This window comes from Scyliorhinus torazame, chromosome 26 (assembly GCF_047496885.1).
Source record: "Scyliorhinus torazame isolate Kashiwa2021f chromosome 26, sScyTor2.1, whole genome shotgun sequence".
NCBI lineage: Eukaryota > Metazoa > Chordata > Chondrichthyes > Carcharhiniformes > Scyliorhinidae > Scyliorhinus > Scyliorhinus torazame.
This window is the reverse complement of record NC_092732.1, coordinates 39,211,026-39,233,735: the sequence shown is the minus strand read 5'-3', so window position 1 is coordinate 39,233,735 and position 22,710 is coordinate 39,211,026. Positions and strand designations below refer to the sequence as shown.

General features: G+C 56.3%; 1 protein-coding gene across 1 annotated transcript in view; it reads left to right on the top strand.

The window, feature by feature from the left end:
• LOC140402984 (zinc finger protein 687-like) overlaps positions 1-22,710 on the top strand; it is a 38,875-nt gene that overhangs the window by 1,381 nt on the left and 14,784 nt on the right. Inside the window, 6 exon segments of the mRNA XM_072490638.1 lie at positions 2,439-2,477; positions 2,480-2,673; positions 2,675-3,043; positions 3,045-4,685; positions 15,758-15,936; positions 22,128-22,304. Of these exon segments, the coding sequence (XP_072346739.1) occupies positions 2,439-2,477; positions 2,480-2,673; positions 2,675-3,043; positions 3,045-4,685; positions 15,758-15,936; positions 22,128-22,304 (2,599 nt within the window).

Here is a 22,710-nt window from a genome sequence, read left to right as displayed (position 1 = left end):
CCTCTACACTGTCCCCATCAAACACTCCCAGGACAGGTACAGCACGGGTCAGATACAGAGTTAAGCCCCCTCTGCAACTGTCCCCATCAAACACTCCCAGGACAGGTACAGCACGGGGTTAGATACAGAGTAAAGCTCCCTCCACACTGTCCCCATCAAACATTCCCAGGACAGGTACAGCACGGGGTTAGATACAGAGTAAAGCTCCTCTACACTGTCCCCATCAAACACCCCCAGGACAGGTACAGCACGGGGTTAGATAGAGTAAAGCTCCCTCTACACTGTCCCCATCAAACACTCCCAGGACAGGTACAGCACGGGGTCAGATACAGAGTTAAGCTCCCTCTACGCTGTCCCCGTCAAACACTCCCAGGACAGGTACAGCACGGGGTTAGATTCAGAGTAAAGCTCCCTCTGCACTGTCCCCATCAAACACTCCCAGGACAGGTACAGCACGGGGTTAGATACAGAGTAAAGCTCCCTCTACACTGTCCACATCAAACACTCCCAGGACAGGTACAGCACGGGGTTAGATACAGAGTAAAGCTCCCTCTACACTGTCCCCATCAAACACTCCCAGGGCAGGTACAGCCCGGGGTTAGATACAGAGTAAAGCTCCCTCTACACTGACCCCATCAAACACTCCCAGGACAGGTACAGCACTTGGGGGGGGGGGGGGGGGGGGGGGGGGGGGGGGGGGGGGGGGGGGGGGGGGGGGGGGGGGGGGGGGGGGGGGGGCATGTGTGTGGTTTGGGGGGGGGGGGGGGGGGGGGGCGTGCGGCGGGAGGGGGGTGATGATGGATGGTGTGTGTGGGGGGGGGGGGGGGGGTGACGGGGACGGTGTGTGTGGGGGGGGCTGACGGGGACGGTGTGTGTGTGTGTGGGGGGGGGGGGGGGGGGGGTGGCAGAGTGGGGGGGGTGGTGTTCCCACACTGACCGGGACAGGATCGCTCTGGTCACAAATGAGAGCCGCATTGTGCTGGACTGGAAAGTGAGACGAGCGGGTCTCCTTGTTCAGCTGTCAGACCCCCCCCCCCTCAGTGATGAGGCGCCAGGCGCCGAACGGTTAAGGCCGTCATTAATTAAAGGCCACGTTGTTAAACTCGACTTGATTTATTGGTTACACAGTGTTCCAGGTCATTTGGAGAGGGGAAACTGGTGGTAGAAAGTTGAGCCACTTGGCTGAAGACGAGACTGGGAGGGGCAGGGCAGGTGGAGCGAGAAGCCATTGGGTTCTGTGTCTGTGTAGAGCAGTGGGTTAAGGTGTGAGATATAGTTCCGGCTGAATTGGATGAATAGGCTTACATTAACACTGCAATAGCAGTTACTGTGAAAAGCCCCTAGTCGCCACATTCCGGCGCCTGTTCGTGGTATACAGAGGGAGAATTCAGAATGTCCAATTCACCCAACAAGCACGTCTTTCGGGACTTGTGGGAGGAAACCGGAGTCACCCGGAGGAAACCCACGCAGACACGGGGAGAACATGCAGACTCCGCACAGACAGTGACCCGAGCCGGGAATCGAACCCGGGTCCCGCTGTGAAGCAACAGTGCTAACCGCCGTGCTGCCCTCTTGAAGGTGGGCAGAGAGTCGGGGTCCACAGCACCTGCCGCATGTGTACCCCAGAGAGTGCGTCTCTGTGGGAAATGAAAATGCCCCTTCCTCTTCCTCCTCCTCCTCACACACTGCTCTGAAACAGACCCAGTTCCGACTGGGCTGCCCAGTGGCATGAGTTGATGCATTAATCCCAGAGTGTGCGCAGAAGCAGGTCAGGTGTGCCCCTCCCCCTGAGAGAGTGCTGGATGGAGACGCGGGCCAGCCTCTGCCTCCCACTTCCCCTTGATTGTACCCAGTGCCTGCGTGACGAGGGACCAGGAGCCTGGGCCTTGGGGAGCGGGCGGGCGAGAGAGAGCTGGGCAGCGGGCGAGAGAGAGCTGGGCAGCGGGCGAGAGAGAGCTGGGCAGCGGGCGAGAGAGAGCTGGGCAGCGGGCGAGAGAGAGCTGGGCAACGGGCAAGGCGTCCTCGAGAAGTCGGCCGACCGGCCTGGCAAGCTTGATTTTCCCCCCCCCCTTTTTTTTTTTTTCAAAAGGTTTCCCGGGTTGAGGAGCTGGGTTGTTGTCCCCTGTGAGAGGGGTCTCTGGCCAGGGACGGAATCTCGGAGTGAGGAGAGTGCCCCATTTAAGACCGAGACGAGGAGGAGGTTCTCCTCTCGGGACGGGGAATGAATCTGTGGATGCCTTCAACCGCGGAAGGCCGAGTATGTTCAAGGTTGAGAGACAGATTTTTAATCCGTCTGGACTGAGGGTCGGTTGAGGATTATCGCACCAGATCTCACTGAATGGCGGAGCAGGCTCGATGGGACGAATGGCTCAGAGTCAGCAGAGAGGAGTCCTTGTTAAAGCAGGAATATTTACAATGTTTTATTTTTGTGTTCCTAGGTCTCGCTAGTCTTCCTACGATGGGCGACATGACAACTCCTGATTTGATGACCTATTGGCAGCCTTTGATATCCCCGATTTGGACCCGCAGGGCACGATTGAGTCGGGCCAGGAGGAAGCCCCTCTGAAGCCTCCCACCAGCAGGGGGCCAGCCGGCGAGCTTGCCGTGACGCTGTCGGACGAACCGGTGGTCAGCGTGATCGTCAAGAACAGCCTGAGCCCCAAGCGCTGCGACCCCCGCTCCAGCCCACCACAAGGAGGCCCGCCCCTTTGACGCCAGCCCGTTGCACAACGGCTTGGAGGCCAAGTCGGCGCCGCTCGCCGCCAACCGCGAGGGCTGGCCGGGGAGCCGGCCCAGAGCGGGCGCGGCCCGCGGGGCGGAGGGGAGCCCGGCCTTCGAGCCGCCCGGCTGCCTGCAAGCCGCGGGCGCCCTGAAGAGCGAGGACCAGTCGAGCGAGGAGAAGGACCCAGAGGCTGGCTGCTACTCCCCCCGGTCCCCCCTCTTTCCCATTCCTTCAGACGCGGAGGCCTTGAATTCCAGAATGTCGAGCGAGGAGATGGAGGAGAAGTCGCCCGAGGGGTATTCCCGGGGGTTCACGCTCTCGGGACGAGGATCGAAGGGCAGCAAACAGCAAAGCCAGATCCTCGTCGGAGGAAGACGAGGAGGAGGAGAAGCTATCGGAGGCGGAATCCGAAGAGATGGAACAAAGCAGTGAGCCAGAGGGCAGCCTGCCCCAGGAGACGGACGAGGCAAGGGGTGACCCCACCTCCTACCCTGTGCCGATATCCCCCGTGTCGCCGTGGCCGGATCCCATCCCAAACCCCGACGTGGCTGTGTCCGCCGACGCAAAGTCCCCCGAGGGGGCCGCTGAGCTTCAGCCGCAGAGCCCCCTCGGGTCCTCGACGTCCAAGGGCAGCCCAAAGGCGTCTCCTTCGCCCCTGGGCGGGCTGGCGAAGCTGCCGCCCGAAAGCCCCCGGAGCATCTCTAGCGAGGACGACGCCGACGACGACAGCAGCAGCAAGGAGTCCTCCTCCACCAGCTCGTCCCGGCCCCTCAAAGTTAGGATCAAGACTATTAAAACCTCCACGGGGGACATCATGAGGACAGTGACGCGGGTCTCGTCCGATTCGGAGCCGCAGGGCGCCCAGGCCGCGGAGGACGGAGTAGTACCGGACGGCGAGGTGGAGCCGATGGAGGAGGGCGAGGCGGCAGAGGGGAGTAGTCTGTTGTTCCCCAAGGAAGACACGCCGGCCCTTGCGCCCCTGCCCAGCGACAAAGCCGAGACCGTCAGCCTCCAACTGGGTAACGGCACCATCGTGAAAGGCACCATCCTGCCAGCCTCCACCTTCCACACCGCCAGCACCGCCATGTTAATGGCGGCCAGCATTGCCCAGAAGGCCACCCTGGCACCAGCCAAGGGGGCGACGGGCGCCAAACCCGTCTCCAAGAGCGTCCACTTGGCCAGCCTGAACCTGGTGCCCCAGACCCTCTCCGTGGCGACCCCCGCCAAGACGCTGGCCTTGGCGACCAAGTACGTCCCCGCCAGCACCACCACCACCACCCTCCAGCTGGCCACCAAGTCCACCCTGCCGCTGGCCCAGTCCCAGAAACCCAGCCAGGCCGCCAACGGCTCCACGGTGCCCCGCAGCCAGTCTGCCCCCCTGGTGGAGGCCTTCCACCGGCTGCTCAACGGCAAGAACCCGCTACCGACGTACAAGCCCAACCTCAACCCCCCGGCGGACAGCTGCCTGGCGCTGCCCCCCTCCGGCTACCGCTGCCTGGAGTGCGGCGACTCCTTCGCCCTGGAGAGGAGCCTGGCGCGGCACTACGACCGGCGCAGCATGAGGATCGACGTGACCTGCAACCACTGCGCCAAGAGGATTGTCTTCTTCAACCGCTGCAGCCTGATGCTGCACGCCCGCGAGCACAAGGACAAGGGGCTGGTCATGCAGTGCTCCAACCTGGTCATGAAGACCATCACCCTGGACCAGATGATCGGCCAGCCGGACGTCGCCCCGCCGCTGCCCCTGGCGCCCGCCGCCTCCGGCCAGGCCGGCGCCTCCAAGGCCGGGGGCAAGAGTGCGGCGGCCGACGCCCAGCAGACCGTGCCAGTAATGCCCCTCTTTCCCGACCCCGCCCTCGTCAACTGCGACAACTTCAACTGCACCGAGTGCGAGCAGCAGTTCTCCAACCAGTTGGAGCTGGCCCTGCACTTCCAGGTGGGGGCACCAAATGCTGCTGCGCAGGTGAGTGGGGGAAGAGGGGACCGGGAGGGGTGTTTGGGGGGGGGGGGGGGGGGGGTTGCACCCACCGTCTCTGAAAGCTGGGACTACATGGCCGCAATAACATCATTCACAGAAACAACCTTGCAGGACAGCGTCATCTATCGCCGTGGTTATTGCTGACTGTATCGCTACTGATGTTAATCCAGCTCCCTCACACTGTCACTCAGTAACCCCTCTCCCCCAGCACCCTGTGTTACTGACTGTATCGCTACTGATGTTAATCCAGCTCCCTCACACTGTCACTCAGTAACCCCTCTCCCCCCAGCACCCTGTGTTACTGACTGTATCGCTACTGATGTTAATCCAGCTCCCTCACACTGTCACTCAGTAACCCCTCTCCCCCAGCACCCTGTGTTACTGACTGTATCTCTACTGATGTTAATCCAGCTCCCTCACACTGTCACTCAGTAACCCCTCTCCCCCAGCACCCTGTGTTACTGGCTGTATCTCTACTGATGTTAATCCTGCTCCCTCACACTGTCACTCAGTAACCCCTCTCCCCCAGCACCCTATGTTACTGACTGTATCTCTACTGATGTTAATCCAGCTCCCTCACACTGTCACTCAGTAACCCCTCTCCCCCAGCACCCTATGTTACTGACTGTATTTCTACTGATGTTAATCCAGCTCCCTCACACTGTCACTCAGTAACCCCTCTCCCCCAGCACCATGTTACTGACTGTATCTCTACTGATGTTAATCCAGCTCCCTCACACTGTCACTCAGTAACCCCTCTCCCCTCAGCACCCTGTGTTACTGACTGTATCTCTACTGATGTTAATCCAGCTCCCTCACACTGCCACTCAGTAACCCCTCTCCCCCAGCACCCTGTGTTACTGACTGTATCTCTACTGATGTTAATCCAGCTCCCTCACACTGTCACTCAGTAACCCCTCTCCCCCCAGCACCCTGTGTTACTGACTGTATCTCTACTGATGTTAATCCAGCTCCCTCACTCTGTCACTCAGTAACCCCTCTCCCCCAGCACCCTGTGGTACTGACTGTATCCCTACTGATGTTAATCCAGCTCCCTCACACTGTCACTCATTAACCCCTCTCCCCCAGCACCCTGTGTTACTGACTGTATCTCTACTGATGTTAATCCAGCTCCCTCACACTGTCACTCAGTAACCCCTCTCCCCCAGCACCCAGTGTTACTGACTGTATCTCTGCTGATGTTATTCCAGCTCCCTCACATTGTCACTGAGTAACCCCTCTCCCCCAACACCCTCACACTGTCACTCAGTAACCCCTCTCCCCCAGCACCCTGTGTTACTGACTGTATCTCTACTGATGTTAATCCAGCTCCCTCACACTGCTAATCAGTAACCCCTCTCGCCCAGCACCCTGTGTTACTGACTATCTCTACTGATGTTAATCCAGCTCCCTCACACTGCTAATCAGTAACCCCTCTCGCCCAGCACCGTGTTACTGACTGTATCTCTACTGATGTTAATCCAGCTCCCTCACACTGTCACTCAGTAACCCCTCTCCCCCCAGCACCCTGTGTTACTGTCTGTATCTCTACTGATGTTAATCCAGCTCCCTCACACTGTCACTCAGTAACCCCTCTCCCCCAGCACCGTGTTACTGACTGTATCTCTACTGATGTTAATCCAGCTCCCTCACACTGTCGCTCAGTAACCCCTCTCCCCCAGCACCCTGTGTTACTGACTGTATCTCTACTGATGTTAATCCTGCTCCCTCACACTGTCACTCCGAACCCCTCTCCCCCAGCACCCTGTGTTACTGACTGTATCTCTACTGATGTTAATCCTGCTCCCTCACACTGTCACTCAGAACCCCTCTCCCCAGCACCCTGTGTTACTGACTGTATCTCTACTGGTGTTAATCCTGCTCCCTCACACTGTCACTCAGAACCCCTCTCCCCCAATACCCTGTGTTACTGACTGTATCTCTACTGATGTTAATCCTGCTCCCTCAGTCACTCAGTAACCCCTCTCCCCAGCACCCTGTGTTACTGACTGTATCTCTGCTGATGTTAATCCAGCTCCCCCGCACTGTCACTTAGTAACCCCTCTCCCCCAGCACCCTGTGTTACTGACTGTATCTCTACTGATGTTAATCCAGCTCCCTCTCACTGTCACTCAGAACCCCCCTCCCCCAGCACCCTGTGTTACTGACTGTATCTCTACTGATGTTAATCCAGCTCCCCCGCACTGTCACTTAGTAACCCCTCTCCCCAGCACCCTGTGTTACTGACTGTATCTCTACTGATGTTAATCCAGCTCCCTCACATTGTCACTGAGTAACCCCTCTCCCCCCAGATCCCTCACTGTCACTCATTAACCCCTCTCCCCCAGCACCCTGTGTTACTGACTGTATCTCCACTGATGTTAATCCAGCTCCCCCGCACTGTCACTTAGTAACCCCTCTCCCCCAGCACCCTGTGTTACTGACTGTATCTCTACTGATGTTAATCCAGCTCCCTCACATTGTCACTGAGTAACCCCTCTCCCCCAGCACCGTGTTACTGACTGTATCTCTACTGATGTTAATCCAGCACCCTCACACTGCCACTCAGTAACCCCTCTCCCCCAGCACCCTGTGTTACTGACTATCTCTACTGATGTTAATCCAGCTCCCTCACACTGTCACTCAGTAACCCCTCTCCCCCAGCACCCTGTGTTACTGACTGTATCTCTACTGATGTTAATCCAGCTCCCTCACACTGCTAATCAGTAACCCCTCTCGCCCAGCACCGTGTTACTGACTGTATCTCTACTGATGTTAATCCAGCTCCCTCACACTGTCACTCAGTAACCCCTCTCCCCCAGCACCCTGTGTTACTGACTGTATCTCTACTGATGTTAATCCAGCTCCCTCACATTGTCACTGAGTAACCCCTCTCCCCCAGCACCCTGTGTTACTGACTGTATCTCTGCTGATGTTAATCCAGCTCCCTCACACTGTCACTCAGTAACCCCTCTCCCCCAGCACCCTGTGTTACTGACTGTATCTCTACTGATGTTAATCCAGCTCCCTCACATTGTCACTGAGTAACCCCTCTCCCCCAGCACCCTGTGTTACTGACTGTATCTCTGCTGATGTTAATCCAGCTCCCTCACACTGTCACTCAGTAACTCCTCCCCCCCCAGCACCCTGTGTTACTGACTGTATCTCTACTGATGTTAATCCAGCTTCCTCACACTGTCACTCAGTAACCCCTCTCCCCCAGCACCCAGTGTTACTGACTGTATCTCTGCTGATGTTATTCCAGCTCCCTCACATTGTCACTGAGTAACCCCTCTCCCCCCAGATCCCTCACTGTCACTCAGTAACCCCTCTCCCCCAGCACCCTGTGTTACTGACTGTGTCTCTGCTGATGTTAATCCAGCTCCCTCACACTGTCACTCAGTAACCCCTCTCCCCCAGCACCCTGTGTTACTGACTGTATCTCTACTGATGTTAATCCAGCTCCCTCACACTGTCACTCAGTAACCCCTCTCCCCCAGCACCCTGTGTTACTGACTGTATCTCTACTGATGTTAATCCTGCTCCCTCACACTGTCACTCAGTAACCCCTCTCCCCCAGCACCCTGTGTTACTGACTGTATCTCTACTGATGTTAATCCAGCTCCCTCACACTGTCACTCAGTAACCTCTCTCCCCCAGCACCGTGTTACTGACTGTATCTCTACTGATGTTAATCCAGCTTCCTCACACTGTCACTCAGTAACCCCTCTCCCCCAGCACCCTATGTTACTGACTGTATCTCTACTGATGTTAATCCAGCTCCCTCACACTGTCACTCAGTAACCCCTCTCCCCCAGCACCCTGTGTTACTGACTGTATCTCTACTGATGTTAATCCAGCTCCCTCACACTGTCACTCCGTAACCCCTCTCCCCCAGCACCCTGTGTTACTGACTGTATCTCTACTGATGTTAATCCAGCTCCCTAACACTGTCACTCAGTAACCCCTCTCCCCCCAGCACCCTGTGTTACTGTCTGTATCTCTACTGATGTTAATCCAGCTCCCTCACACTGTCACTCAGTAACCCCTCTCCCCCAGCACCCTGTGTTACTGACTGTATCTCTACTGATGTTAATCCAGCTCCCTCACACTGTCGCTCAGTAACCCCTCTCCCCCAGCACCCTGTGTTACTGACTGTATCTCTACTGATGTTAATCCTGCTCCCTCACACTGTCACTCAGAACCCCTCTCCCCCAGCACCCTGTGTTACTGACTGTATCTCTACTGATGTTAATCCTGCTCGCTCACACTGTCACTCAGAACCCCTCTCCCCCAGCACCCTGTGTTACTGACTGTATCTCTACTGATGTTAATCCTGCTCCCTCACATTGTCACTGAGTAACCCCTCTCCCCCCAGATCCCTCACTGTCACTCAGTAACCCCTCTCCCCCAGCACCCTGTGTTACTGACTGTATCTCCACTGATGTTAATCCAGCTCCCCCGCACTGTCACTTAGTAACCCCTCTCCCCCAGCACCCTGTGTTACTGACTGTATCTCTACTGATGTTAATCCAGCTCCCTCACATTGTCACTGAGTAACCCCTCTCCCCCAGCACCCTGTGTTACTGACTGTATCTCTGCTGATGTTAATCCAGCTCCCTCACACTGTCACTCAGTAACTCCTCCCCCCCAGCACCCTGTGTTACTGACTGTATCTCTACTGATGTTAATCCAGCTTCCTCACACTGTCACTCAGTAACCCCTCTCCCCTCAGCACCCTGTGTTACTGACTGTATCTCTACTGATGTTAATCCAGCTCCCTCACACTGCCACTCAGTAACCCCTCTCCCCCAGCACCCTGTGTTACTGACTGTATCTCTACTGATGTTAATCCAGCTCCCTCACACTGTCACTCAGTAACCCCTCTCCCCCAGCACCCAGTGGTACTGACTGTATCTCTGCTGATGTTATTCCAGCTCCCTCACATTGTCACTGAGTAACCCCTCTCCCCCCAGATCCCTCACTGTCACTCAGTAACCCCTCTCCCCCAGCACCCTGTGTTACTGACTGTGTCTCTGCTGATGTTAATCCAGCTCCCTCACACTGTCACTCAGTAACCCCTCTCCCCCAGCACCCTGTGTTACTGACTGTATCTCTACTGATGTTAATCCAGCTCCCTCAAACTGTCACTCAGTAACCCCTCTCCCCCAGCACCCTGTGTTACTGACTGTATCTCTACTGATGTTAATCCAGCTCCCTCACACTGTCACTCAGTAACCCCTCTCCCCCAGCACCCTATGTTACTGACTGTATCTCTACTGATGTTAATCCAGCTCCCTCACACTGTCACTCAGTAACCCCTCTCCCCCAGCACCCTGTGTTACTGACTGTATCTCTACTGATGTTAATCCAGCTCCCTCACACTGCTAATCAGTAACCCCTCTCGCCCAGCACCCTGTGTTACTGACTGTATCTCTACTGATGTTAATCCAGCTCCCTCACATTGTCACTGAGTAACCCCTCTCCCCCAGCACCCTCACACTGTCACTCAGTAACCCCTCTCCCCCAGCACCCTGTGTTACTGACTGTATCTCTACTGATGTTAATCCAGCTCCCTCACACTGCTAATCAGTAACCCCTCTTGCCCAGCACCCTGTGTTACTGACTATCTCTACTGATGTTAATCCAGCTCCCTCACACTGCCACTCAGTAACCCCTCTCCCCCAGCACCCTGTGTTACTGACTGTATCTCTACTGATGTTAATCCAGCTCCCTCACACTGTCACTCAGTAACCCCTCTCCCCCAGCACCCTGTGTTACTGACTGTATCTCTACTGATGTTAATCCAGCTCCCTCACACTGTCACTGAGTAACCCCTCTCCCCCAGCACCCTGTGTTACTGACTATCTCTACTGATGTTAATCCAGCTCCCTCACATTGTCACTGAGTAACCCCTCTCCCCCAGCACCCTCACACTGTCACTCAGTAACCCCTCTCCCCCAGCACCCTGTGTTACTGACTGTATCTCTACTGATGTTAATCCAGCTCCCTCACACTGCTAATCAGTAACCCCTCTCGCCCAGCACCCTGTGTTACTGACTATCTCTACTGATGTTAATCCAGCTCCCTCACATTGTCACTGAGTAACCCCTCTCCCCCAGCACCCTCACACTGTCACTCAGTAACCCCTCTCCCCCAGCACCCTGTGTTACTGACTGTATCTCTACTGATGTTAATCCAGCTCCCTCACACTGCTAATCAGTAACCCCTCTCGCCCAGCACCCTGTGTTACTGACTATCTCTACTGATGTTAATCCAGCTCCCTCACACTGCTAATCAGTAACCCCTCTCGCCCAGCACCGTGTTACTGACTGTATCTCTACTGATGTTAATCCAGCTCCCTCACACTGTCACTCAGTAACCCCTCTCCCCCCAGCACCCTATGTTACTGTCTGTATCTCTACTGATGTTAATCCTGCTCCCTCACACTGTCATTCAGAACCCCTCTCCCCCAGCACCCTGTGTTACTGACTGTATCTCTACTGGTGTTAATCCTGCTCCCTCACACTGTCACTCAGAACCCCTCTCCCCCAATACCCTGTGTTACTGACTGTATCTCTACTGATGTTAATCCTGCTCCCTCAGTCACTCAGTAACCCCTCTCCCCCAGCACCCTGTGTTACTGACTGTATCTCTGCTGATGTTAATCCAGCTCCCCCGCACTGTCACTTAGTAACCCCTCTCCCCCAGCACCCTGTGTTACTGACTGTATCTCTACTGATGTTAATCCAGCTCCCTCACACTGTCACTCAGAACCCCTCTCCCCCAGCACCCTGTGTTACTGACTGTATCTCTACTGATGTTAATCCAGCTCCCTCACACTGCTAATCAGTAACCCCTCTCGCCCAGCACCCTGTGTTACTGACTGTATCTCTACTGATGTTAATCCAGCTCCCTCACATTGTCACTGAGTAACCCCTCTCCCCCAGCACCCTCACACTGTCACTCAGTAACCCCTCTCCCCCAGCACCCTGTGTTACTGACTGTATCTCTACTGATGTTAATCCAGCTCCCTCACACTGCTAATCAGTAACCCCTCTTGCCCAGCACCCTGTGTTACTGACTATCTCTACTGATGTTAATCCAGCTCCCTCACACTGCCACTCAGTAACCCCTCTCCCCCAGCACCCTGTGTTACTGACTGTATCTCTACTGATGTTAATCCAGCTCCCTCACACTGTCACTCAGTAACCCCTCTCCCCCAGCACCCTGTGTTACTGACTGTATCTCTACTGATGTTAATCCAGCTCCCTCACACTGTCACTGAGTAACCCCTCTCCCCCAGCACCCTGTGTTACTGACTATCTCTACTGATGTTAATCCAGCTCCCTCACATTGTCACTGAGTAACCCCTCTCCCCCAGCACCCTCACACTGTCACTCAGTAACCCCTCTCCCCCAGCACCCTGTGTTACTGACTGTATCTCTACTGATGTTAATCCAGCTCCCTCACACTGCTAATCAGTAACCCCTCTCGCCCAGCACCCTGTGTTACTGACTATCTCTACTGATGTTAATCCAGCTCCCTCACATTGTCACTGAGTAACCCCTCTCCCCCAGCACCCTCACACTGTCACTCAGTAACCCCTCTCCCCCAGCACCCTGTGTTACTGACTGTATCTCTACTGATGTTAATCCAGCTCCCTCACACTGCTAATCAGTAACCCCTCTCGCCCAGCACCCTGTGTTACTGACTATCTCTACTGATGTTAATCCAGCTCCCTCACACTGCTAATCAGTAACCCCTCTCGCCCAGCACCGTGTTACTGACTGTATCTCTACTGATGTTAATCCAGCTCCCTCACACTGTCACTCAGTAACCCCTCTCCCCCCAGCACCCTATGTTACTGTCTGTATCTCTACTGATGTTAATCCTGCTCCCTCACACTGTCATTCAGAACCCCTCTCCCCCAGCACCCTGTGTTACTGACTGTATCTCTACTGGTGTTAATCCTGCTCCCTCACACTGTCACTCAGAACCCCTCTCCCCCAATACCCTGTGTTACTGACTGTATCTCTACTGATGTTAATCCTGCTCCCTCAGTCACTCAGTAACCCCTCTCCCCCAGCACCCTGTGTTACTGACTGTATCTCTGCTGATGTTAATCCAGCTCCCCCGCACTGTCACTTAGTAACCCCTCTCCCCCAGCACCCTGTGTTACTGACTGTATCTCTACTGATGTTAATCCAGCTCCCTCACACTGTCACTCAGAACCCCTCTCCCCCAGCACCCTGTGTTACTGACTGTATCTCTACTGATGTTAATCCAGCTCCCCCGCACTGTCACTTAGTAACCCCTCTCCCCCAGCACCCTGTGTTACTGACTGTATCTCTACTGATGTTAATCCAGCTCCCTCACATTGTCACTGAGTAACCCCTCTCCCCCCAGATCCCTCACTGTCACTCAGTAACCCCTCTCCCCCAGCACCCTGTGTTACTGACTGTATCTCCACTGATGTTAATCCAGCTCCCCCGCACTGTCACTTAGTAACCCCTCTCCCCCAGCACCCTGTGTTACTGACTGTATCTCTACTGATGTTAATCCAGCTCCCTCACATTGTCACTGAGTAACCCCTCTTCCCCCAGCACCGTGTTACTGACTGTATCTCTACTGATGTTAATCCAGCACCCTCACACTGCCACTCAGTAACCCCTCTCCCCCAGCACCCTGTGTTACTGACTATCTCTACTGATGTTAATCCAGCTCCCTCACACTGTCACTCAGTAACCCCTCTCCCCCAGCACCCTGTGTTACTGACTGTATCTCTACTGATGTTAATCCAGCTCCCTCACACTGCTAATCAGTAACCCCTCTCGCCCAGCACCGTGTTACTGACTGTATCTCTACTGATGTTAATCCAGCTCCCTCACACTGTCACTCAGTAACCCCTCTCCCCCAGCACCCTGTGTTACTGACTGTATCTCTACTGATGTTAATCCAGCTCCCTCACATTGTCACTGAGTAACCCCTCTCCCCCAGCACCCTGTGTTACTGACTGTATCTCTGCTGATGTTAATCCAGCTCCCTCACACTGTCACTCAGTAACTCCTCCCCCCCCAGCACCCTGTGTTACTGACTGTATCTCTACTGATGTTAATCCAGCTTCCTCACACTGTCACTCAGTAACCCCTCTCCCCCAGCACCCAGTGTTACTGACTGTATCTCTGCTGATGTTATTCCAGCTCCCTCACATTGTCACTGAGTAACCCCACTCCCCCCAGATCCCTCACTGTCACTCAGTAACCCCTCTCCCCCAGCACCCTGTGTTACTGACTGTGTCTCTGCTGATGTTAATCCAGCTCCCTCACACTGTCACTCAGTAACCCCTCTCCCCCAGCACCCTGTGTTACTGACTGTATCTCTACTGATGTTAATCCTGCTCCCTCACACTGTCACTCAGTAACCTCTCTCCCCCAGCACCGTGTTACTGACTGTATCTCTACTGATGTTAATCCAGCTCCCTCACACTGTCACTGAGTAACCCCTCTCCCCCCAGATCCCTCACTGTCACTCAGTAACCCCTCTCCCCCAGCACCCTGTGTTACTGACTGTGTCTCTGCTGATGTTAATCCAGCTCCCTCACACTGTCACTCAGTAACCCCTCTCCCCCAGCACCCTATGTTACTGACTGTATCTCTACTGATGTTAATCCAGCTCCCACACACTGTCACTCAGTAACCCCTCTCCCCCAGCACCATGTTACTGACTGTATCTCTACTGATGTTAATCCAGCTCCCTCACACTGTCACTCAGTAACCCCTCTCCCCCAGCACCCTGTGTTACTGACTGTATCTCTACTGATGTTAATCCAGCTCCCTCACATTGTCACTGAGTAACCCCTCTCCCCCAGCACCCTGTGTTACTGACTGTATCTCTACTGATGTTAATCCAGCTCCCTCACATTGTCACTGAGTAACCCCTCTCCCCCCAGATCCCTCACTGTCACTCAGTAACCCCTCTCCCCCAGCACCCTGTGTTACTGACTGTATCTCTGCTGATGTTAATCCAGCTCCCTCACACTGTCACTCAGGAACCCCTCTCCCCTCAGCAGCCTGTGTTACTGACTGTATCTCTACTGATGTTAATCTAGCTCCCTCACACTGTCACTCAGTAACCCCTCTCCCCCAGCTCCCTCACACTGTCACTCAGTGACCCCTCTCCCCCAGCACCCTGTGTTACTGACTGTATCTCTACTGATGTTAATCCAGCTCCCTCACACTGCCACTCAGTAACCCCTCTCCCCCAGCACCCTGTGTTACTGACTGTATCTCTACTGATGTTAATCCAGCTTCCTCACACTGTCACTCAGTAACCCCTCTCCCCCAGCACCCTGTGTTACTGACTGTATCTTTACTGATGTTAATCCAGCTCCCTCACACTGTCACTCAGTAACCCCTTTTCCCCCAGCACCCTGTGTTACTGACTGTATCTCTACTGATGTTAATCCAGCTCCTTCACACTGTCACTCAGTAACCCCTCTCCCCCAGCACCCTGTGTTACTGACTGTATCTCTACTGATGTTAATCCAGATCCCTCACTGTCACTCAGTAACCCCTCTCCCCCAGCACCCTGTGTTACTGACTGTGTCTCTGCTGATGTTAATCCAGCTCCCTCACACTGTCACTCAGTAACCCCTCTCCCCCAGCACCCTGTGTTACTGACTGTTGTCTCTACTGATGTTAATCCAGCTCCCTCACACTGTCACTCAGTAACCCCTCTCCCCCAGCACCCTGTGCTACTGACTGTATCTCTACTGATGTTAATCCAGCTCCCTCACACTGCCACTCAGTAACCCCTCTCCCCCAGCACCCTGTGTTACTGACTGTATCTCTCCTGATGTTAATCCAGCTCCCTCACACTGTCACTCAGTAACCCCTCTCCTCCAGCTCCCTCACACTGTCACTCAGTAATACCTCCTCGTGCTGTGGTGCTAATGCATTTTCTCTGGCTCAAATGCGGCAGAGGTTATTTATTTTTCTCCGATCTGTGCGCTCTGGCGCATTAATATCGTCTTGTTTCCTTCTTTCACCCTCCAGGTTTGTCAGCTGTGCCAGATGTTGCTCCCCAGCAAGTGTAGCTACTTTGCCCACTACCGGCTGCACAAGAGCAAGTCGCCGTACATCTGCCCCGAGTGTGGAGGGTTGTGCCGAGCAGCGCACATTCAGGGGCACGTGAAGGACGTCTGTTTTCACTTTGCCCGCAAAGTCGGTTACAAGTAGGTGGCCGGAGGCAGGGACTCAAAAACTCTTGTCGAGGAAGGGCTGGTAGGAGGGCGTATCGGAATGAAACCCGTGCCTCGCTCAGCAACCCGTTTTCACCTCTCCGAAGGGTGATCCGGACCTGGTAGATCTGTTGCCGGCTGCGATGAAGTGGGGACCCTCACTCCCGAGTCCGTCGGCCGTGGGTTCGGGTCGCCCTCGGCCGACTTGAGCGCACAACCTCAGCCGGCGTTCGAGCAGCGCTGGAGCGGGAGAGATGAGGTGTTTGACGAGGGGCACCTTCTGCCCCCTCGGGCAAAATCCCAGAGTCGTCACTGCATGAAGTGCAGAGGGGGGGGGATAGCGAGAGAGATGGGCTGTTGAGATGTTGGCAAACTCCCAAATGTTCGCGTTCAGAAGGAGCTGGGCGTTGGCGAGACCACACCTGTGTGGTCTGCGAGGGCTGGCTGTTCAGACCTGCGAGGAGGGAACATCTTTACCCTCGAGGGTTTGGGAATTTGTTGGAATAGTTTACACCCAGAGGAATCCGAATGTGCGGTTATCGAGTGCACTCGAGACAGAGGCTGACAGGTTTTGGGGATTCTGAAGGAGTTTTAAAAAACATTTTTTATTACGGTTTTCCCAGAATATCAATAACAAAATGAGAAAGGAACCCAACAGTTAAATACAAAAGTCTAAAAACAACCCTTCATATCCCCCTACCCCCTGTACAAAAATAATAAATTAACACCCCCATTTATCACAGAGCCAACATGGCAAATATATACACCCCCTCAGATCCCCCAATGTAATTAAACATAACTAAAGTAACCCCCCCCGCCCCCGCCATTGACCAATGTCTACCGCTCTGCCAGGAAGTCTAAGAACGGTTGCCACCGCCCATAGAACCCTTGTACCGACCCTCTCGAGGCTAATTTCACCCTCTCCAATTTAATAAACCCTGCCATATCGCTGATCCAGGATTCCATGCTTGGGGGCCTCGCGTCCTTCCGCTGAAGAAGAATCCTCCGCCGGGCTACCAGGGACGCAAAGGCCAGAATTCCGGCCTCTTTCGCCTCCTGCACTCCCGGCTCCTCTGCCACCCCAAATATTGCGGGCCCCCAGCCCGGTTTGACCCTGGATCCTACCACCCTCGACACCGTCCTCGCAACGCCCTTCCAGAATTCCTCCAGCGCTGGGCATGCCCAGAACATATGGATGGGGTTTGCTGGGCTCCCTGAGCACCTAACACACCTGTCCTCACCCCCAAAGAACCGGCTCATCCTTGTCCCGGTCATGTGTGCCCTGTGCAGCACCTTAAACTGTATGAGGCTGAGCCTCGTGCACGAAGAGGAAGAGTTCACCCTCCCCAGGGCATCTGCCCACGTCCCCTCGTCAATCTCCTCCCCCAACTCCTCCTCCCACTTACCTTTCAACTCCACCACCGAGGCCGCCTCCTCCTGCATCACCTGGTAAGTTTCCGAGATCTTCCCCAATCCCCCCCCCCCCCACCCCCCCTGAGAGCACCCTGTCCTGTACTGTGCGTGGCAGCAGCCTCGGGAATTCCACCACCTGCCGTCTGGCAAACGCCCTTGCCTGTAAGTACCTGAAGGTGTTCCCCGGGGGGAGCCCGTACTTCTCCTCCAGCTCACCCAAGCTCGCGAACTTCCCGTCCACAAACGGGTCCCCCAACCTTCGTATACCTGCCCTTTGCCATCCTGAAAACCCTCCATCTGTTCTCCCTGGGACGAACCGGTGGTTCCCCCGTAATGGGGTCCACACCGAGGCCCCAACCCCCTCCCCCAATATGCCGCCTCCACTGCCCCAAATTTTGAGGGCCGCCACCGGGCTCGTGGTATACCTCCTCGGAGGGAGCGGCAGCGGCGCCGTTGCCAGCGCCCCCAGACTCGTACCCACACAGGACGCCGTCTCCCGCCTCTTCCATGCAGCCCCCCCCCTCCATCACCCACTTGCGCACCATCGCCGCATTGGCGGCCCGGTAGTACCCACAGAGATTGGGCAGCGCCAGCCCCCCCCCCATATCTCTACTCCGCTTCAGGAACACCCTTCTCACCCTCGGAGTCCCTCGCGCCCACACAAACCCCATTATGCTCCTGTTGACCAGCCTAAAAAAGGCCTTCGGGATAAACACGGGGAGGCACTGGAACAGGAACAAAAGCCTTGGGAGCACCGTCATTTTGATTGACTGCACCCTACCCGCCAGGGACAGCGGCAACGCGTCCCACCTCTTGAACTCCTCCTCCATTTGCTCCACCAGCCTTGTAAAGTGAAGCCTATGCAGGGCCCCCCAGCTCCTGGCCACCTGGATCCCCAAATACCTGAGCTCCTCTCCGCCCTTTTTAGTGGGAGCTCGCCAATCCCCCTCTCCTGGTCCCCTGGGTGAACCACAAACAACTCGCTCTTCCCCAGGTTGAGCTTGTACCCTGAAAAGTTCCCAAATTCCCTAAGCATCCTCATTACCTCTGGCATTCCTCCCACCGGGTCCGCCACATACAGCAGCAGGTCGTCCGCATTGAGCAACACCCTGTGCTCCTCCCCACCCCGCACCAGCCCCCTCCAGTTCCTCGACTCTCTCAGTGCCATAGCCAGGGGTTCAATCGCCAGTGCAAAGAGCAGGGGGGACAGGGGACACCCCTGCCTCGTCCCCCGGTGTAGCCGGAAATACTCTGACCTCCTTCTGTTTGTGGCCACACTCGCCATCGGGACCTCATACAACAGCCTAACCCACCTGACAAACCCCTACCCAAACCCGAACCTCTTCAGCACCTCCCACAGGTACCCCCACTCTACCCTATCGAAGGCTTTCTCAGCATCCATCGCCACCACTATCTCCGCCTCCCCCTCCCTCGCCGGCGTCATGATAACGTTCAAAAGCCTCTGCACATTCGTGTTCAACTGGCTCCCCTTCACAAACTCCGTCTGGTCTTCATGGGTGATCTGCAGCACACAATCCTCAATCCTCGTGGCTAAGACCTTCGCCAGCACCTTGGCATCTACGTTTAGCAAGGAAATCGGTCTGTAAGAACCACGTTGCAGGGAATCCTTGTCCCGCTTCAGGATCAAGGAGATCAGTGCCCGGGACATCGTCGGGGGCAAAGCCCCCCCCCCTCCCTTGCCTCATTAAAGGTCCTAACTAACAGCGGGCCCAACAGGTCCATATATTTTTTATAAAGTTCGACCGGGAAACCGCCCGGCCCCGGTGCCTTCCCCGCCTGCATGCTTCCTATCCCTTTGACCAGCTCCTCCAGCCCAATCGGGGCCCCCAATCCCGCCACCAGTCCCTCCTCCACCTTCGGGAACCTCAATTGGTCCAGGAAACGGCCCATCCCTCCCTCAAGTGGGGGCTCGGACCGATACAATTCCTCGTAAAAGTCCTTGAAGACCCCATTGATGCTAACCCCACTCTGCACCACGCTCCCCCCCCTGTCCTTAACTCCCCCGATCTCCCTAGCTGCGTCCCGCTTCCGAAGCTGATGCGCCAGCATCCAGCTTGCCTTTTCCCCATATTCATAAATCGCCCCCGGGCCTTCCTCCACTGCACCCTCCGCCTTCCTGGTGGTCACCAGGTCGAATTCGGCCTGGAGGCTGCGCCTCTTCCTCAACAGTCCTTCCTCAGGCACCTCTGCATACCTCCTGTCTACCCTCACCATCTCCCCCACCAGCCTCTCGCTCTCCCTCTGCTCTCTCCGCTCCTTGTGGGCCCTAATGGAGATCAGCTCTCCCCTAACCACCGCCTTCAGCGCCTCCCAGACCATCCCCACTCGGACCTCCCCATTATCGTTGGCCTCCAGGTACACCTCTATGCTTCCTCGGACCCACTCACTCACCTCATCCGCCAACAGCCCCACCTCCAAACACCACAACGAGCGCTGGTCCCTCTCCTTCCCCAGCCCTGAGTCCACCCAATGCGGTGCGTGATCCGAAATGGCTATCGCCGAGTACTCGGTATCCTCTACTCTCGCTATCAGCGCCCTACTCATTTTTTTAAAAAGTCGATCCGGGAGTAAGCCTTCTGAACATGCGAGAAGAATGAGAATTCCCTAGCCCCCGGCCTTGCAAATCTCCAAGGGTCCACCCCTCCCATCTGGTCCATGAACCCCCCTCAGCACTCTAGCCGCCGTCTGCTTCCTACCCGTCCTAGACCTCGAGCGATCCAGTGCCGGATCCAACACAGTGTTAAAAGTCTCCCCCCATTATCAGGCCCCCCACTTCCATATCTGGGATCCGACCCAACATGCGCCGCATAAAACCCGCATCGTCCCAGTTCGGGGCATACACATTGACCAGTACCACCCTCTCTCCCTGCAACTTACCATTTACCATTATGTACCTACCGCCATTATCTGCCACAATGCGCGACGCCTCGAATGACACCTTCTTTCCCACCAAGATCGCCACCCCTCGCTTTTTGGCATCCAGCCCCGAATGAAGCACCTGACCTATCCACCCTTTCCTCAGTCTTACCTGGTCTGCCACCTTCAGGTGTGTCTCCTGGAGCATAATCACATCCGCCTTGAGCCCCTACAGGTGCGCGAACACGCGGGCCCGCTTAACCGGCCCATTCAGTCCCCTTACATTCCAGGTTATCAGCCGGATTAGGGGGCTACCCGCCCCCCCCCTCCCCCGCCGACTAGCCATGACCCCTCCTCGGCCAGCCACGCGCCTGCACACCGCACCCGGCCCGTTCCCCACAGCGGCATACCCCCCTCTCGACCCACCCCACTCGCAGCAGCAACTCTATCGATCCCCGATTTCCCCCCCCCCCCGGCTAGGACCCCTCCTAGCTGCTTTACTCCCCCCCCCCCCCCCCCCTGATTGCACTTCCGCAAGTCAGCTGACTCCTGCTGACCCCGGCTACTCCCGCCTCTCCTTCGACTCCTCCCATTGTGACACACCCTCCTCTTCCATTCCCCATCCGCAGGCTCTCCGCCTCCCCCTTCCATTCTAAGCGCGGGAAACAACCCTCGCTTCCCCGCCCCGGCCCCGCCACCTCTGACGCAGCTCCTTTTACAGGCCCGGTCCCTTCACCCCCGACTCGGGCCTCCCCCTCCCCCGCGGGGCCCCATCTCACCGCCGGCCATCCACACCTCTTCCATTTTCTTTCTCCCCCCCCCCCCCCCCCCCCCTCTCTCCAAGAGCCCCCCCGACCAGCCCAACCCGCCCTAACCACCCTCACCAAACCAGAAAGAAAAAAAACAAGAGCAAAGGACCCCCCCCCTCAAAAAGTAACATATCACCAGCAATCCCCAAACGTCCATCCCGACCCTCAGTCTGTGTCAGATTCTCGGCCTGGACAAAGGTCCACGCCTCCTCCGGAGACTCAAAATAATGGTGCCGGTCCTTGTAGGTAACCCACAGTCGCGCCGGCTGTAACATGCCAAACTTCACCCCCCTTCCTGTGCAGCACCGCCTTCGCTCGATTGTACCCGGCCCTCCTCTTCGCCACCTCCGCACTCCAGTCCTGATATATCCGAACCTCCGCGTTCTCCCACCTGTTGCTCCTCTCCTTCTTGGCCCACCTGAGCGCACACTCCCGATCGACGAACCGATGGAACCGCACCAGCACCGCCCGCGGAGGCTCGTAAGCCTTGGGCCTCCTCGCCAACACTCTATGGGCCCCTTCCAGCTCCAGGGGCCCCTGGAAGGACCCCGCTCCCATCAGCGAGTTCAACATGGTGACCACAGGCCCCCACGTCCGGCCCCTCCGGGAGGCCCAGAATCCGCAAGTTCTTCCGCCTCGACCGATTCTCCATCTCCTCGAACCGTTCCTGCCATTTCTTGTGGTGCGCCTCGTGCGCCTCCACCTTTACCGCCAGGCCCAAGATCTCGTCCTCATTGTCAGAGATCTTTTGTCGGCCTCGCGGATCGCCACCCCCTGGGCCATCAGTGTCTCCAGCAGCTTATCAATAGAAGCCTTCATCGGCTCCAGCAGGTCCGTTTTAATCTCCCTAAAGCGCTGGATAACCTCCTGTTGCTCCTGCGCCCGCTGCATCCACGCTGCCTGGTCCCCGCCCGCCGCCATTTTGCTCTTCTTCCCTCGCACCTTCTTCGGGTCCACCACCACCTTTTTAGTCTCCCCGCTCCTGGTAAAAGCCATATACTGTCGGGGAACTATTGTACTCTCCTTCCTACAGCGGGAAAAGTCAAAAAAATGCTTCTCTCTCTCTCTCTCTCTTTCCTCCCTCAGGTGCCCCCAGTGTGGAGTTGTGTACGGCGGGGTCACCTCCATCAAGTCTCACATTCAGGACACGCACTGCGAAGCCTTCCACAAGTGCCCCATCTGCCCCATGGCGTTCAAGTCTGCCCCCAGTGCGCATTCGCACATCTACACACAGCACCCTGGGGTCAGCAATCAGCAAGCCAAGTAAGTGACGGCCGCGGTCCCCCGGGCGCGGGGTGGGGGGGGGGGGGAGAGATGTCTGCAGCCCCGGGGGGTGGGGGGGTTTGTGCAGAGGGACGCAGTCTCCCGAGGGCGCTGACTCTCTTCCATGTTTGTGTGTCTGCTCCCCTCTTGTATCTCACCCCCACCGGCCATTTCCGTTGTGTCAGCCGATAATCATGTGCCGGTGGTTTATCCGACTGTAGAGGTGATGTTTCCAAGGTTACTAACATACATTGACCAGAAGAATCTCTCTTCTGACCACGTATCCCTCCTCCTGCGGCCCCAACTGAGTAAATGACAGACGGGTCTTTCCTCCTCTGCTGGTCCCCGCAGGAGCGAGTCCCACACTCCCCACTCGTGGTGTCACCGAGGAGTGGATGAATGGCCT